This window comes from Phocoena sinus, chromosome 2 (genome assembly GCF_008692025.1).
Source record: "Phocoena sinus isolate mPhoSin1 chromosome 2, mPhoSin1.pri, whole genome shotgun sequence".
NCBI classification, from domain to species: Eukaryota; Metazoa; Chordata; class Mammalia; order Artiodactyla; family Phocoenidae; genus Phocoena; species Phocoena sinus.
Window position 1 is genome coordinate 148,460,554 of NC_045764.1, and position 18,984 is coordinate 148,479,537.

The window sequence follows — 18,984 nt, forward strand, 5'->3', positions numbered from 1 at the left end:
TCTTTTATGACTAAGAGTTTTAGAAAGGGTTGAGGCGGCGGGGTGGTGGGGGGCGGGGATGGGCACGGTGAAAGAGACAAGAAAGCATTTCAGAATGACGGGGATACACTGTGAAAATGGTCTCCTCTCTTGTGCCCACACCTGCAAAAAATGACCCCGAATTTGCATCTTATCTGCAGGTCTAGAGATATAAATGCATCCTCGGCAACTGGGGATCATTGGAACATCTCCTCCAGGGGTCCCCTTTCCAACCACAGCCCAAAGCAATCTGGGGACAGTAAATTCCTGAGGCTGCAAGGCATCCTCGGTCTATTCACTGGCTGGGACAGGCAGTGTGGAAGCTAAACGGACCCGTTCCCAGGTTCCTCACGCTCTGACTCAACCGGAGCCTGCAGAGGCTCCAGCTTCCTGCCATCCCCTTCCGAGGGACCCCTTCAGCCTTCCTACCCCAGGACCACAGCCCACCCAGAGGAACCCCAGGAAGCCCACCAAAGCCACCAGAATCAGCCTCTCTCTGAGGAGAAACACAGTGGGGCTTTAGGCAACTACGAGAAGAAAATCAATTTCTCTAGGCTTCCTGGCAGAGATGTTCCACTTTTTGGCTCTCAGAGGGGAATGTTATCAAAACCGGGTTTTAAAATTGCCCTCAGTCTAAACACATTTGGGAAGGGAGGCACAGACCTGTCTGAGGACTTGTTCTGGCTCTCGCGCTGGTGGACTGTGTGATGTGGATGGGACAGTCTCTCCCCCAGGCCTCCATTTCCTAATTGGTCCAGTGGGTCAGCATCAGGCTGGGAAGGGGTCTGAGCAGACTGGATTCACAGCCTGAGAGTAAACTTGAGTGGAGGTGGAGGGGAGACCGTCTTAGGGCTCAGCCCACTGGGCCAGCGGTGTCCACCCTTCATGGAGCCTTGGCCGGTGGGGGGGGCGGGGCTGTGAGGTCGGGGTCCAAGGCCAGCTGCCTGGGGGCCATGCTGCCAGTCTGGCCTGGTTGGGATCCAAGTCAGATGGGCCTCCCCTCCCTCCTCCTGCCAGCAAAAGAGACTGGTGAAGCCGGGTCAGTCAGAAGAGCCTCGCCCACAGGCTCTCAAATGGATGGATGGATCAAGCTCCAGAATGCATTGTGGGTTCTCAAGCACTTTAAAACCTGACTCCCGGCCAAGCATCATGAAAGCCTCGTGTCCCTGGACTCTCCACAGAGATCTCCAGAACCGCCTGCTGGGAGTCACGTGCTGTCCAGGGAAGAGCCCGCCCCCAAGAGAAAGCGAAGGCTGCTTTAGGCCATCTCTGTGCTGACACCTACCCAGGGGCAGATCCGCCCCTTCCGCCAGCCCAAGCGCTCAGCCTGAGAGCCAACTTGGTGCGGCTTCTTCAGCTGGAATCTTGCTGTGACATGTGCAGAGGAAGCGGGAGCTGGAGCAAATGGCCAATTTCTGGTGCTGTCAATACAGACAACGGGAGTCTAACGGAGTGTGAAACTCGGATCTGATGGACACTTGGCCAAAGGAGGCCATAGGAGATTTACTGAAAATGCCTTCGTGTTGCCCACCCGCACCAAGCCAGAAACGCTGCACAGCTGAGACAGCCTGGCTGGGGTCTCCATGGGAGTCCACCCAACCCATGCATGAGGCCCCCGTCCCACCACAATTCATCTCTGCTTCCTCCAGTGGGGACTGGACTAGACCATCGCGTGGGTCACTTTCCACCTCTGATCAGGCCCTGCCAGTCGCACCTGCCTGCCCGCCGTCCCAGGAGTGGAAAGGCAGCATCTGGAGGCACAGGCTCAGAGTCCCTCTGGCTGGTGACATACTCCAGCCCAGGTGGCTTCATCATCTCACTCCCGTTCATGTTAAGGATGCTTGTCTTCCAAGGGCAGCCAGTGCTTGGGAAACTTAAAAGCAACCAGGCTGAGGTCAACTGCTCTCTTCTCCCCAACCCCCAGAGGGTGAGAATAACTGGACACCTAAGCCTCATCCTCTACTGATGAACATGGGTCCCAAACAGAGAGACCCAGATACACATACACCTCCCCTGACGGCACGCCAGGGTGACCAGGGTCCCTTGGGGGAGTGTAATTTTTGGGGCTGAAAAGCAGCAACTTTGGGCCGAGGTGTGCTTTATTTCCCCAGCACATCTGGGGAAATACCCGGCCAAGTGTTTTAGCCAGCACCAGCCTGCCCAGCAACCAATCATGGCAGGCAAGAAGTGTGTTCATTTTCCTCTGGAGGAAATATGCCCAGAGTGGGCCAACATGGCACATGAGGGGTGGGCAACGAGGATGGACACACTCCCTTTCCCGGTCCAAGGCACAAAGGCTCCCTAAGCATCTGAGCATTTCTTGCCAAAGCATGACTCTCTGCTTTCCCAAATGCCACATGGACCAGATGCATCAGTGAGCCAGGACTCTGCCTCCCTACCCCACCTCTCTCCAGCCACCTGCCCCTACCAACTCTGCTCTGGGATTGTTCTGTTTTCATGCTCTCACTGACATATTTGTGTTTCTTTCCTTTTTTACTAGTACCTAATTTAGGCCTCTTCAACTACGTGGTGAAAATGTGCAGGGGGGTTATTTTCTTTTTCTTTTGTGCTACTGTTTCTTTCCACCACCACCCAGTCCTGCAACATCTGGCATGGCAGGAGGGATGGGGGTAGTGGGGGGGGGGGGAGGTGCGGGAAGGGAGAAGCCTGGATAAGAAAGAGGAGAACCAAGGTCTCGGTGGGGAACGATCATGAAAGGGCAACGTCAGTAAAACCCACAGCCCCGATTCTACCTATAAAATCTTTGCAATCCCTTAGACAAAGCAGAATCGAGACTTTTTTTCCAGGTTCCCAACTACTGCCAAACATCTTCCCCAAAGAAGCAGGGGAGAGTGAAGGGGAGAGATGAGAGAGTCCTTGCAGCCAGTGGTTTTCCAAGCATGAGGCTCCCTTTTCAACTCCCTGTGGTTGTGCAGGGGCTAGAAGCTGGGGGAGCCAGCCTGGGAGAACCCGGGGGAAGGAAAGCATCTTGTCTGGCAGCTCCTGGTTACTGGCAGTTCTCCCTCTTGTCCTGGAGCAACACATAAGGTTCGCTTTAGTTCGTTATGCGAGGGGTGTGTGTGTGTGTGTGTGTGTGTGTGTGTGTGTGTGTGTGCACGTCTCTGTTCTCATCATCCATGTTAATAACATTGATGGGAATGATACGGATGCAGAGAGGCAAGCAAATGGGATGCAGTGAGTGTGAATATAACCTGGAGACTTGAGGGGTCATGTTGCTGAGGGAGAAGAGAGGTCTTGGGGGCTCACCCCCCCCCCATTTCCTACAGCGACCACTTACCCCTTCATTTCCCCACCACAGCAGTCTTTTTTGCCAGACTGGGTTGGTGCCATCCTGAATGGCCACTCTGCTCTCTGCCTGGGCTAGAGGTCAGGATTAGTCATTATATCTCCTGTCAAAGAGGGTTCTGGCTGCCTGCCAGTCCCGGTCCCTGCCTTCCTCTGGCCTGCCTGGGAAATGTCACCATCAGCACAAATACTTCCTTCTCTTGGCGGGGCCAAAGAGGGGGAAAGCCTGCAATGACCCTCTTTCAAAACACTGGAGCGAAGACAGGGAGGGGGCTGGGAACACAGGCCGTGAGCAGGGGCGTCCCCGCGCCCTCTGACCCCCGTCCTGCCCCCTCAGCCATCTGAGGGGACACGACCAGGGCTCACTCAGAGCCCAGAGCGCCTCCTCCGGGAGCCCGGCCCCTTCCGAAGCTTTCCGCTCACACAGGGAGCCCCTGTTCCTTCTGGGCAGGCCCAGACCCTTCCAGGCGCTTCCTTGGGCCTCTCTTCCCAGCAGCCTGGGGAAGGCGCCATGCAGCCAAGGCTTCCTGGGAGCAGCTGCTGAGAGGATCAAAGGGCGTCCCTGCTCTCACAGCCAGGGCACCCGGGCAGGCAGCACCCAAGGACATCTTCCTCTCCCTCTGGCCTCCCTCTCAGAACAATTACCTCAGCTGTCCCACCTCCTTAGAAAGGGACCCAGCTCCCCAGGGTCAAAGCCCTGCTCTAGCTGCCTCAAAGGCCCTGAACTAACCCATCTGTTCTGCTGTTTCTCCCCCCCAACCCCCACCCAGGGCTGGTGGCTGCAGAGAATCATAACCAGACCTCCAAGCCCTGGAATGTTCAGGAACTCAACCCACTGACAGCTGCAGAGCCCACCTCTGACCACTGACCAGTTAGACCCAAGGAAACCAGCAGGGCCGTGGGCCCAGGTGGGGAGGCTTGCAGGCCTGAGGCAAATGAAGGTATCTGTGCTTCCCACGCACTTCCCCATTCCTCACGTGACATCCAGAGGAATCCAATCGCATCCTTTGTGGGGGGGGGCGGTAAGATCGCAAAAAGGGGAGCACACAACAGGGGTAGGAGGAACCCCATCCACTTTGCCGGGCGGTGGGGAGGACCGGCCAGGTGCCCCCTCTCTTGGTGTCCCAGATGCTGGCATCCTGGACTCGGGGACTGGATGGGGAGGGCCTCCCAGGCCTGACCCCTCTGGAAGCAGCGCCTAGAAATCCTCTGTTCCCAAGGTTGCCGGCTGTGATCTAGCCCGTCCTTTGCTGCCACCTCTTTCCCCACCAAGCCCCATCCTTCCATCCAGACCAGGAGGACCTCAACAGCTTATCTCACTAAGTTCGAAGGACACTTTTTCTGTGGGGTTGGGAAAATCCACATCGACCAGAAGACCCTCTGTACCTCCTACCTCCAGCTGGGTGAGGGGCACCACTCCTGCCTGCTTTGCCCTCTGAAGCCCCCCCAACCAACGGGGAGCCAGAGGCCAGGGGGCCTTGAAAAAGGAAGAGCTGTCCTGGTGTCCAGAACTGACAAAGGCTGGCCCTTTGGGGGAAAAAAAGAAAAGCACGGTGCCAGGATCTCAGGCCTGAGGAAAGAAAAGGGCGGGGAGGGGGTGGGGTTATAATAACTCTTCCTTTCCATGCCCTCTAGTTATTTAGGTGCAGGACTTCTTCGTGAGTGGAAACCAGGTCCCTGGCCCCCTCCTCAGGTCCCCCTCCTTTTACTTCTCTTCATTTCGCTTTGCCTTACTTGAAAGATCTTTGACCCTCCCCACTCCTCCCTCAGGGCCGCCCCTTCCTCCCCCCCCCCACCCCCGCCTCCCCCCCAGCTCCAGGGATGGGAACGTACCACAGGTGACAGCGGTGCCCAGCTCTGAAAAGGAGGCAGGCGTGGTGGTAAGGGCATCCTCACTGGGAGTGTGAGCGCGGCTCTGGCCCCCCGGGAGCCATGTCTCCCTTGGGTTGGGCACGGGCACGCCCTAAGGAGGGGCCCACGGTGGGCAGCAGGGGAGAGGCTGGGGGGTCGGGGAGCGAGAGAGGAAGGGAGGCTGCCGTCCCAGCACCTGCATTCAGTCTGAGAACCACCTGAGGGGCAGGGAAGGTGGATGGTCCTCAGCGCTCCCCACCAACCCCCTACACACGACTCAAAGAGGATACTAGGGGCCCCTCTTCTCTGAGTCTGGAAGCCTAAGTGTGCCCATAATCTTTCTTCAAGAGCATAGATCTCTCTCCTAAACTTGCCCCCATAGGAAAAGTAATAATAATCCTCTAATTTTTCTTCCTTAAAATATCTGAACTTTTAAAGGGAAGGGCCAAAAGGAATCATGCTATGTTCAAAGCACAAAGACTAACTAAGATGCACCATGAGTGTAACTCTCCAGGGTACCATGCAACCATCACTGTGAAACCCTAACCCTCCCCAGCCTTAAAACCTGGTATCTTCCCCAGCTCTGAAGGAATCTGGCCTCCCTCCCTCCCCCACCCCCGCGGGCTGGCTACGTGGTCCCAGACGGCCTGCGCTGAGTGTGGGGAAGCAACTGCTCTCCTAGGCCTGCCTGGCTCCCTACCTGACCCTGGGGCAATGACAGGAGCAGGGGCTCATTGGGACCTGCTGGCTCCTGCCTTAGGGGCTCTGAGCCAGTGGGGGGTTTAGAAGGAAAGCCGCAGGAAGGTAAATCTCCTGGCAGGGGCCTTGTCTCTAATTCCTCACACCAGTGCCTCCAACTGGATTTGCTACAGGCCCGAAAAGCAGTTTCAAAAATACCCACAGGAAACAGAGGGTTTCAACTTCCGGTTGGGATCCCGCAGCCTCACCTCCTCTCTGGTCGGCGGGAGCCACAACATCGGGGTGAAGCAGAAGAAAGGCACCCTGGCTGTTCCCAGGGTTTGAGCTGTGAGGCAACAGCACCATTATCTCCACGTGGTGGCCTCTGGACCCAGTGACCAGAACTACCAAGGTGTGGGTCCCTCCCCACGCCAGGGCCCATGCCCGGACCTTCAGCAGCATTACCTCTCGTCCCCGCAAAATCCCTGCCGGAGAAGCCATATCTCCCTGCCTCACAGATGTGGGAAATGAGGCTCAGAGAGGTTAAGTCATTTGCCTGAGGTCAACCAGCTAGAAACTAACAGAGCTGGGCTTTAAACCAAAGTTTTTAAGTGACTGTTACACTGAGCTGAATTATAGCCCTCTCCAGAAGTTAGCACCCCATTCTAGGCTGTGTTGACCTTACAGAAGGGAGCATCTTCATTCTGAAATCCCCAGCCCCAGGATAGATCTCTCACCTTCCACCACAGGTCCATGCTCAGTCACAGTTTTCTTGTCACAGCTTGACCTAGTGGCCCCGACCACAGGCAGCCTCTTCCTTAAAATATAAACCCCCTTTGGTCAAAATGGAGATTCCAAGAAGGCGTCTAACCTTGGCTAACTCACACAAGAAAGGGGGTATAGAAATCATTTGGGGTCCCTACTTGACAAGCCCAGCTCTCCAGTGATGATTTATATAACATTATGCTTTTTAAGACTCCTGATGTCACTGTGGGACAGGCAGGACAAGTATTTTCTCCATTTCACAGCTGGGCAAACTGAGGTTCAGAGATGTTAAGTGATTTGCCCAAGGTCACACAGCTACTCAATGTGATTCTAGTTCATTCTCTGGGGCTCAAAGAAAGAGCAATTGTTGACCAACACTTTTCCTTTTCTCAATACAGAAGGTGATAAATGTGACCATGACTTCTGTTTGCTTGCAGTATCCTGCAAGTGCCATCTCACAAGCTGGATTTGCTGTCCCCATTTTCCAGACGGGGAAACTGAGGTCTCCAAAGAAGAAGGGGTTGGGCCCATCCTTCAGGAAGTGAAACTGGGAAGGGAACTATGGGCCTTCCTGATGTCTGGTCCAGACTCCTGGCCACCCTCATCCCTGTGGAAGGTTACAGCACCGTCCTTGGTCTGCGAGACCCAATCCTACCCTCTCAGCTTCTGTGGCGGCAAGTGTGGCTGGAGAGAGAACAGAGCCACCCCATCATCTGCGTTGAGGTGGGGAACAGATTTGCACACACTCCAAAGAGGGTCTGTCACTTGTAGGGTCACTATTTTGGTTTCAGATTTGCTTTTTTTTAACTTTTAAGCCATTTGTGGCTTTTGAGAACATTTTGATGACTTTTTTCCTAAAATTAAATCAAGGTGATTTTTCAAAACCAATAACCAGCCTTTGAGGACGCTCACTTTGGGTTTTGTGGGAGGACAGAGAGCCGGAGTGGTCAGGAGAAGAAATCTGGCCCTCTGATATGACCCGCCCGGGGTAAATGGACGATGCGACCACGTAGCAACTTCCCAGACCCTCCCTGGGCCTCCGGAATCCAAAACGGGTTCACCAACCAGCAGGGGGAAGGAAATATCTCATGAGGAAGATGAAAATCTCATCTGGTCAGGCCCTTTAAACGAGGTCATTATGTATGCATGGAACCCCCTCCAAGGCCACAGGCTCCTGCAGGAGACTGACTCCCGTCGCTGGCCACAGGTCACCCCGTAGAGGACCTGGGGGAGAGCAGCACAGCTCGGCTGTGCGCCAGGCTGCCCCGGGTCTGCCGGCCAAGAGCAATTAGCCAGGAAGAAGGGCTCTTGCCAAGTCTCGGCAAGAAGGCCGCAGCCCGGCAGAGGTAGCCCAAGCGGCCAGAGCCTCTGGGGCTCCAGGGGCTTCTTCAGGAGCTGAAGGACTAAAAATAACTTGGGCCTTTGTTGTAAGCAGCCAGACCACAGAGATGGAGCTGATGTCAAGGAAGCTGAGCGTGCGCCAGGGTCCTGCTCACTGAGACCTGTCCTTTAGGCAAATGATTTTTCCAGAAATGTGTCAGTTTTTGTGTGTTGCTGCTGTTGCCACTGCTGCAGCGAGTCAAAGGCAGCCCGGTCCGCTCCAGCCCACAGGGCTGACTTCCAACACAGACTTCTGGGAACTGAGCCTCCCCACCTCTGGCTTCTCAAAAGGAGAGTCCAGCATGTACTGGGGAGCTTAGGAGATAAGAGCAGCCCTCGAGCTGAAGCTTCTGCGTGATTGTCGCCCTGGTCGTAAATAATCACATCACCCCAATTATTTGTTTAGGGAACAATCATTCCTCCCCCAGCCTGAAATTTCCAGAGTCAGGTCTCAGTAGACAATGGCAAACATACACTATGTGGAAGGAAGGAATTACTTGGGAAAAGGAATTCGTGGTGTCACATCAATACTGAAGGGTTTCTCAGAGCTGCAGTCCTTGGGACCAACATTCAGATTCTTGACCTGGCAGCCTTCACTCACCTTCCTGGTTCTTGAGTCCCACAGGGAAAGCTCCAGACCCAGGCTGAGTGGAAGGCAGGGTCTTGGTCTCTTCCTCTGCCACAGGCTGTGGCCTGTCTCTCCTCAAGGATGCCCCAGCTCTGAAGGTCCGGTGCCTTGCCAGGCCGTTCCTGATGGACAGCGAATACTGACTGGCTATGGCGGGGCCTCAGAATTATCTTCACAACATTTCCGTCCACCCCTCAGGGCCTCCCCCTCCCTCCCCAGCCCCATCAAGAGATCGCCCTGGCTGTGGATGCCACTGGATATCTGCTGGGGAAGCAGCTCTTCCTCTTCACTGGGACCAAGGAACAAGGAGGGATTTCAGGGCTCCATCGTCTAGACAGCCTCTAGGTTCCGAGTCTAGAAGTTTCCAGCGGGACTTGTAATAAATAAAAACTTCTCCACAGCCCTTTGCTCCTCTGCTGGGTTCAGGATGAAGAGGCGAAGCTGGGGGCAGGGAGGCTGTGCGAAGATTTCTTGGAACACAATAGATAGAAAACACCAAACCACGCATGAGTGACTGATGGGTGGTCACAAAATGGGACCAGTGGCTCCTTAAATGGGAACCAGTGAGAGGGCCGCAGTGCTAGGGTAAAGGTGAGGGGGGTCCACAGGGCTGTGGCTGGGGTCCTTCTTCAAAAGTTTACGATCTTTCTGGCAGAAACAGGAGGGGCTGGCTGAAGAACGGAAACCTGTGTGTAGGAGTTCAGCAGATGTCTCGCCCCCTCGGTTCCACGTGTCCACGCCCTCTGTGGTTACTGATGTTCCTTGCAGTTGGTCTGTCTGGAAATACGGGAGTAGGGGCTCGATCTGATTTGAACTGGGCTCTGCTTCAGCCTCTCCGGCAGCAAGCCCCATTCTGTGACCTGGGGCCCTAGGCCTGGCAGCCGAAGGCTGAGGCTTTTTCTTTGAGCAGTTCCCAGCATAAGTGGCAGCTCCAGCTCCCTACAAGAAATGAGATGGCATTACTAGCAGCCCCGCCCCCGACCCTCAATCCCCACCCCTCGACCCTAACCTTTTTGTAAGCCCTGTTTTAGTTTGACTTTCACGATTCAGAGACCGAGTCCCAGTTCTGAAAATGTGCTGGAGTCTGTCGCTCAGCTGCTCGGGGTGGGGGTGGGGGGGGAACAGAAAGTGCTCAGAGATGATTGGTTGAACTGCAGTGAAGACCCTCCCTCCTTGGCTGTGCCTCTTTAACCAGGAATCACCGGGTCTGGACCACTTCCTCTAGAAGCTCACACCTCCCCCACCCTCTCAGCCATATGTCTGGGAAACATCTCCTTGGCCCTCAGGTTGAAATTTCAGCTGGTTGAGCTGTGCCTCAGTTTCATCATCTGTAAAATGGGAGTGGTCATACCTGCTCCGTAGGGTTGTGACGATTAAATGAGACAAGACACGTAAAGCCCTTAGCACAAGGCCTGCACATTAGTGAGGGCTCAGTAAGTGGTAGAAGTAGCTGTTGTTATTGTTGACTTCATCACCATTACCTTCTGGGGGCTCAGCCACTGGGGGATTTAAACAGTACATGTGGTAGCCGCGGTCACAGTCATCGCAGAAGAGGAGCTGGTCCTAGTGGAATGCAGAATAGGAGGAGAGGAGGAAAGTTTGAATTATTTAGAACCAACATCTGGCCCCCACCTACTGCGCCTGCCTTATTTCCATTGATCAACTTCCCTGGATGCCCCTTTCCAGACCCCATTTAGTGTCCTCACTGTCCCTTGAACATGCCTTGTGCTTTGCCTACACCTGGAATTTCCCCCTCCGTCTCCCAAACTATGCACATCCTACTCCCACTTAAGAGTTCCGCTCAAATCATAGCTCCTCCAAGAAGCCTTCCTAGACCACCACCTCACACCCAAGCTTAAAGGGATTCTTTATCCTTCTGAACTCACATAGCCAATAATTCTGCCTCCATAAGGGTGGAAAACTAATTTCATGCATTTCTGTGTTCTCCAGGATGATTGCCTAGTGCCTAGAAAGTGCTTTCAATGTTTGCAAATTTTAATTGAATTCCTCTCAACCTCACTCTTTCCATTTGTGCAATGGGCAGCAACCATATTTGCTGGTAACATCCATAACACCTCAGAACTTTTCCAGGGTTTCGTTATGCAAGTTTAGAGAAATGCAATGCCACCTTTCAGCTCTCAAAAGCCTCTTCGGGGGCCGGAGGCTGGAGCCAGATGAGAACAGTCACCTCCAGTGCTGTGGTTAACTTCCAAGGACACGGTAGGCACCTTTGCTCCTGCAGTTCCCTCTGCCTGGAGACTCTCCCAGTGCCTGACCCCTTCTGTTTTGGACCATTCCCTACCCACCCTTCAAGTCTTCAAACACTTCTCTTCCACAAAGCCTTCACTAATCTTCGTCAAATGGAATTTCTCTGACCCCTCTTGCATCCTCATAGTACTTTCTCTTCCTTAGGACATTTAATTGCACTTTTCTTTATGCTACAAAGCCTGGCATGTGGTAGACGTGTACACCCAGTCCATTTGGAACATGCCTCTTTTGTCCACTCCTTTATAGATTGCAAGACCCTTGGGGAAGAACCTTGTCTTACTCATCTCCGCATCTCCTTCAGAACTTCCTTGCACATAGTAGCTACTCAGTAAGTGTTTGTCATCTGGTCCCCATTCTCCAGGTTCAGCCCTGTTCTATTCAGTGACCTTTGGGCCTGCTTTGATGGCTTATAAGATGTCTGCAAAGTTAAGTTCTGTATCAAATCTCACCTTGGCTCTCACCACTGTAGAGATCCTAGAAGAAGTAGATATAGAAGTTGAAAACCCCTGTGAGCAAGCCAATGGGGCAGGAGAGATCATGAATGATCTTTTTTTTTATATCACGCTAAGACCTTTCAATAGGACAATGGCAAGCTTTCGAAGAGTTAGCAATAGAGGAATAACATGGTCAGACTTGCAGTATAGAAAGATCTCACTAGCTGCTGTATAAGAAAAGATATCCAGGTGGAGAGAGATTAGTTCTTGAGGCTGGAAGGCCACTTAGGAGGCTACTATAGTTGTCCAGGTAAGAGAAAACTTACGATGGTATCCTGAACTAGGGTTGTGGCTTGGGGGAGAGAAAAGGGGCTTGCTTCCATCTGAGAGTCATTGATTAGATGTAGAGAGTGATAAGGAAGAAATCAAGGATGTCTTCTAGGTGGTGGCTTGGTCGGCAAGCCAAACGATGTAGCCATCCACTGAGGCGTGGGCAGAGGAGCAGACCTGTGGGAGGCGGAAGGCAACCTCAGCTACGAACATGATCTGTAGGTCTACAGATCACCTGGTGAGGGTGCCTGGAGGCAGCTAGAGGTCAGGAGAGAGGCCTGGGCGTAAGATATGGACTGGGGAGTCACCGGTGATGAGATGGCACTGGAGGTCCTGGGAAGGGAAGCCCAGAGTACGTGAGAGCAGATGTCTTTGAACTTGTGCTCATGGAGGGGTGTTCATGAACTCCTAGAAATTATATGCACAACTCTGTGTATGGGTACAGAGGTACATTTTTCTGAGCAAAGGGTAAATCCATAGCTTTCGTTGAATTTCCTGAAAAATCAAGGACTCAAAAAAGTTACTGAGGAGAAGGCCAAGAATAGATCCTTGGGGAACACCAAAGCTAAGGCCCAGGCAGAGAAGAAAGAGACTAAGAAACAGCAGTCAGAAAGGTAGGATGAAAACCAGAACAGTGTGGCTTATTCCAAAAGAGTTACACCATTATTGTTGGAGCTGAAATAAGCTAAATGACAATATGATTTAGGGATAATACAAGGAGAAACCAGTTAGGATAGGGACAGAAAACAGGGAGAGACTTGTGAGAAACAGTATTATTAATATCTGAAATACATTGATAACTCCTACTCTAGTGCTGACACGAGAAATACAAGGAGGTAGAATATCCTGGATTGGACTTTCCCAAAGGGAAACCAAGGCATCTGTGGGTTTAAATTTCTCTTTCATGGGTTGATCATTGCCTAGCGCCATATTCTCTTCTTTTCCATTTGCTTCTCAGATAATTGCCAGCCAAAACCACCAAAAAAACCCCCAGCTCATGCGGACCCCCGTGAGAAACACAATTTAAAGACATCTTACTCCCAAGTAGTCAAGAACCAGAATTCACCTATGGCTACAGTTCCAGTAGAATGGGAATCCCTTTCTGGGATGTGCAGGGTAAATCCCTGGCTATGTGAGAGGAACCCCCTATTGCCCGAGCAGACTCACTCCTTGATTCCTCCCCTAAGGTTCTGCCAAGTCAACAAAAAACCTCTACATTAACACTATTTGTAAAGCCAAAGACCAGAATCAACCCAAATGTCCATCAATAAAGGACTGGTTGAATAAACTAATGAAGAGCTATGCAACTGTAGGAAGGAGTTAAGATTATGTCTATACATTGCTGTGGAGTAACCTCTGGGATATTCAGTGAAAACGCAAAGTAAAGAAAACAGGTATATCTTTCTACCATTTTCTAGGAAAATGCATCCACTTTCTTATGGATTCATGTGCACATACACGTTTCCATTTAACAAAATAGAAAGATAAACCATAATTTTTTTAAATGGTCCTATAAGCAGAGTGTAAAAGAGGTAGGGATAGAAGTTAGATTTCTTTGAACATACTGTTTATTTTAAAAATTTGCCAGTAAATATTTTACATGGTCATAAAGCAAAATTCACAGGGTAACTGTCACTAAAAAAAAAAAAAAAAATGAAAAATGAAACAAATGAATCTAATCATGTACTAGTTGGTGGCATAACCACACAGAAAGAAACTATTCCAAGTGACTTGGAAACAAGTAGTTGGACTGTACCTCCTCAGTCAAATATATCTTAAGGACAAAAACAAGTGCAAATATGCATATACATACATATATATATTTCTTTCCAGCAATCATATTAGTGTTGTTAATAGTGGAATTGATATTCTATGTGTGTATCAAATGAGTGGTTATGTTGGTAATGAGAAGCAAAAATTTTGACATGGTTAAAAGAAAATACAGATGTAAGAGCGATAAGGTTAAGTAAAAACCCTATAATTAGTTCTGGCAATGAATTGGAAGTCTCAGTGTAAATTCAGTGTATTTTATCTTTAAAACAAGCAAAACCTATTTTCTAGCTCTGTCCATTGAAAATGCTCCCAAACAATGACTAATGCAGTAAAAATTAGCACCCCATCACCCATATTATATCTTCTAAAAACCATTGCTCACTAAAAGGAACCAGGAGTCATTGGAGAAATGGCTGATTCCAGGTCTGGAGCATGAAATGTATAAGTATCGTTACATATTGGAAAGCAAGGAAACAAATACTACTGAGACAGGGACTTCCCTGGTGGTCCAGCGGTTAAGAATCCGTCTCGCAATGCTGAGAACGCCTGTTGGATCCCTGGTCGGGGAACTAAGATCCCACATGCCGCGGGGCAACTGAGCCTGCATGCCACAATTACTGAGCCCGCTCTCTCTGGAGCCTCTGTACCTCAACAAAGAGCCTGCGCGCTGCAACAAAAGATCCCGTGTGCAGACCTGACGCAGCCAAAAAATAAATAAATATTAAAAAAACAAATACTACTGAGGTCATGTCAGAAGGACTCAGGATCCAAACTGTGTTCCCACTGGAACAAAAGTGGGAACACTGTCCCAAAGATGGGACAATTTTAACTGTAATGGATTGAAATAAATCAAGTATGTATAAATCCTCGAGTCCATAAAGATACTATTTTCTAAAAACTTTGTCACTTTTGTTAGATGCTAGGGAAACATCCCATCATTTTTTAATTTATTATATTGAAATAATTTTAGTCTTAGAGAAAAGTTGCAAAAATGATACAGAGTTTCTGCGCACACTTTACTGAGCTTCCCCTAAAGTTAACATCTTACGTTACCACAGCACAATCATGAAAAGCAGGGAATCACCATTGCCATTAGCATGACACTATTGACTAATCTGCAGACCTCACCTCATTTGAATTTCACCAGTTTTTTTTCCCACTTAAGTCCTTTTCCCCAGGATTCAATTCAGGATCCTACATTCCATTTAGTTGTTAGGTATTCTTAGTGCCCTGAATCTGTGACAGTTCCTTGATTTCTTTGTCTTTCATGACTTTGACACTTTCGAAGAGTCCAGGCCAGTGATTTTGTAGAATGTCACTCAGTCTGAGTTTGTCTGATCTTTCTTCCATAAGAGGAGATCCTCTCAGTGCATCTGATGGGGGGGGGGGGGGGCACGGACCCCAATGTATCTTATTACTAGTAATGTTACTCTGATCCTATAGTTAAGGTAGTATAGTATCTGTAGTGTAGTTTTTCCACGGTAAAGTTATGGTTTTTACCTTTGTAACATATTAATAAGTAATCGGGTAGGGGAGATACTTTGAGATCAAGCAAATATTCTGCTTCTCATAATACTTTTGCCCTCTAATTTTAGCATCAATTGATGATTCTTGCTTACAACAACCATACCATGATGTTTGTCTACTGGTGATTTCCCTCTGCCCTCTACATTTATTAATTGTAATCCTGCTCTAAGGAAGAGTTTACCTCTTCCCCATTCATTCATTAATTCATTCACTTATTCAATTTTTAAAATGTTAATATGAATATTTATTTTGTCTTTGGGTTATAATCCAATACTATCATTATTTACTTTGTGGCTCAAATTGTTCCAGATTGGGCCATTAGGAATTCCTTCAAGTTGGCTCCTGTGTCTTTTACCAATTTTTTAGCACCTCCTTACTTTCTAGTACCACAGGAGGCTCCGGCCTCCTCTTACATTTTCCCAGCTCCAGCTATTTCTCCAAGAATCCCTGGCTCCTTTTACTGGAGAATGGTATTTAGAAACCAATATCTGGGTGCTATGGGTCCTCATTGCTTCTGGGTTGTCATTGCTTCTAGGCCCTTACGACAGAGTTAGGAAATAAATGCACGTGTAGGTGCACATCTATATTTATTTCTGTATTTATCCACATGTGTGTGTACATATAAATAGTTATAGATATATAATATATAAACAAAATATATTATATTTAAAAGCATAAATTCATACTGATACCCCCTATTCCAACCCAGGACCACAGGGTTCAGTCTAGCCTTCTCCCTTTATTTGATTTTTCTTTCTCGGACATTGGGAAAACTGGCTCTCATTATTCACAATATATATGTATTAGTTCAGACCTGCAGACACATCAAGTAGTTTCAGAATGACTAACTCACATGCCTGTGAGAAACAAATTTACTAACTAGCATATAATATGTGTATAGTCATTTCTGTCTCTAGCCTTGAAATACACAGTCAAATACTACTTTCCAAAGTTATCTAGGTTAATTTTTTCCTTCCCTACCCTTCAGTATGGCCATGTTACTATTTATATTATAGTTAAGTTCATTTGTTACTGTTCATATTCCATTTTTGCTTCTCCTGGCTGAATTTCAGTATTTATCTTGGGGGTATGTGAAACAATACCTTGGTTCAAAGAGTCAGAGCTATACAAAAAGGTATTTTCAGAGAAGTGTTACCCCCCATCCCTACTATCCCACCCCCATTTCCCCATTCTTTCTACCCCATTTCCACCTACCCTGTAGATAACCAATCTCTTTAATTTTCTGCTTATCCTTCCTGTATTTCTTTCACACAAGTAAATAGATACATGTATATTTTCTTATGCCTTTCTTGCAAGAATGGCAGCTTACTGTAGATATCATTTTTACTGTGCTTTTTTATTTAACAATATATTCTGGAAATCCCTCCATATTAATTCATAAATATCTACATTGTGTTGTTGTTGTTGTTTTACAACTGCCTAGTACTTCATTGTGCCATCCTTTATTCAACCATTTTGTGTATAAGCATTTAGGTCATTTCCAATATTTTCCAATTATAAACAGTGTGACTATGAATAACCTTACACATAAGTATTTTCATAGAGTTGTGGGTATATCTTTAGGGTAGATTCCTATAGGTGAGATAGCTGAGTCAAAAGTTAAGTGCACACTAGCTGTGTTAGGTATTGCTAAATTTCCCTCCAGAAGGGTTGTACCACTTTGTATTCCCACTGACAATATATAATGGTGCCACCTTTCCCACAGCTTCATTAACAGAATGCACTGCCATACTTTTTTGCACTGCCATACTTTTCTTTCCCATTCTTATGGGTAAGAAATGATATCTCAGTTTTGTTTACATTTTAATTTCTTTAATTATGAGTGCATTCAAACTTTTTTTTGCAAATATTTAAGGGTCATTTTTATATCTTTTGTGAACTGTTTTTCATATCTTTTTCACATTTTCTATCAGGTTTATGGTCCCTTGTTCCACAAATTTTAAGAGTTCTTTATATATTGCCACCTTTATCTGTGGTATATGATGCAAATATTTTCTCCCATTTTGTCAGTTGTCTTTTTACTTTATTGTGTTTTTTACTATGCAAATGTTTATGTGGTCAGATTTGTCAACATTTTCTTTTATTCCTTCTGAATTTCGATTCACAGAAAATCTTTCCTTTTATTTAAAGAGAAATTCATCCATGTTTTCTTCTATTACTAGTATGGTTTTATTTTTTATATTTATATTCCCAGTCCACTTGAAGGCTGTTCTTACATATTACATGAGATATGGACCTAATTTTATCTTTTCCCAAATGGTTACCCTGTTGTCCCAGCACTGTTCATGAAAATGTCCATCTTTGATCCAGTAATTTTAGATACAACCTTTATTTTATACTAAATGTCCATATGTAGTTGGGTCGCTTTGTGGGTTTTCTATTCCATTCCACTGGTCTTTTTGTCCATACTGTTTTAATTTCAGAAGCATTACAGTATGTTTTAATATCTAGCAGGGCTAGACTCCCTCCATAATTTGTTGTCTTTCAGTGTTTCCTCGGCTATTCTTGCATGTTTGTTTTTCCATATGAACTTTAGTATCAACTTTTCTAGTTCCATTAAAAAGCATGTTGGTGCTTTTATTGGGTTTGAATCAAATTTGTAAATTAACTTAGGAAGAACTGAGATCTTTACAATGTTGAGTCATTCTATCCAAGGTCACACAATGTCTTTTCATTTGTTCAAATTTATTTCTATGTCTTTTCAAAAGCATTTAAAATTTTTCTTTATTTAGGTTTTACATACTTACTGTTAAGTTTATTTCTAAATATTTCTTATTTGTTGCTACTGTAAGTGGAGTTTCTCTACCATAATGTCTTCTAACTGGTTATTATTTGTGCATATGAAAGCTATTAATTTTTGTATGGTAATTTTATATCCTGCTACCTTTAATGTTTGAGTTAGCTTTACTATTCATTCTCTAGACTTGCCCAGATATACTATTAAAGTTACGAAATAGAGAAAAATTTTCTACTTTGTTGCCATTCTTATACTTATTGTTTTCTCTTGTCTAATTGCATTAGCTAATATCTCTAGAAAAATTATGAATAGTAATAGAGATAGTGGGCATCCTTACCTGGTTCCTGATCTTAGCAGAAATGCCTCTAGTATTTCTCCATTAAATAAGACAATGGCTTTAGTTCTAAGGTATAAAAAGTTTATCATGTTAAGAAAATATCCCACAATTTCTATTTTCTTGAGGGTTTGATCACGAATACCTGTTGAATCCACCCCTTATTTTGAAAACTGATAAATAAAGGGAAAGAATCTAGTATTTATCCTGCCTTTTCTATATAATCTATACATGAAGGTAACCAAATATGAGGTTGGAAAAGTTTCTCTTTATAGAATTATTCCAGCTAATACACAAAGAAGTAATTATAGAATAAGAACATCACTATTTGTGACCCCTAATGAAATAGTCAGTGTAGTCGAAGATGCTGCCGTCATGGAAAGAGAGACACCAGGTATTACATACCTCCTGATGAAAGTATACCTCACTATTTATGAAGTAGTCTTGCTATTTATATATTTTAGAGACAGAGAAAGAAAGAGACAGAGAAAAAGAAAGAGAACCTGGATGTGATCAAGCCTCTAGCTCTAAGCAACAATGTACAAGAAATAAAAGAGACAGAAGAAGATGTCAAACACCACCACAGGGATGCAGTTAGTAAAATACAGTCATGGGAAACTCTATGGAACAAATAAATTGATTTCTTCAACCAAAAACATCAAGGGAGGGCTTCCCTGGTGGCGCAGTGGTTGAGAGTCCACCTGCCGATGCAGGGGACACGTGTTCGTGCCCCGGTCCGGGAAGATCCCACAGGCCGCGGAGCGGCTGGGCCCGTGAGCCATGGCTGCTAAGCCTGCACGTCCAGAGCCTGTGCTCCACAATGGGAGAGACCACAACAGTGAGAGGCCCGCATAACGCCAAAAAAAGTCAAGGGAAAAAAAGATCAAAATAGAAGGAAACCCTGTATATTAAGAAACTTTAAAGACATATCAAC

General features: G+C 47.3%; 1 protein-coding gene across 1 annotated transcript in view; it reads right to left on the reverse strand.

Annotated features, from left to right (window-relative positions):
* Positions 1-9,493: 9,493 nt before the first annotated feature.
* Positions 9,494-18,984, reverse strand: part of DPF3 (double PHD fingers 3) — a 256,158-nt gene continuing 246,667 nt past the window's right edge. The window contains exons 10-11 of the mRNA XM_032624903.1: positions 10,108-10,189; positions 9,494-9,565 (exon numbers count right to left, since the gene is read on the reverse strand). Coding sequence (XP_032480794.1) covers positions 9,495-9,565; positions 10,108-10,189 — 153 coding nt within the window. The 3' untranslated portion in view covers position 9,494. The remainder of the gene's footprint in view (positions 9,566-10,107; positions 10,190-18,984) is intronic.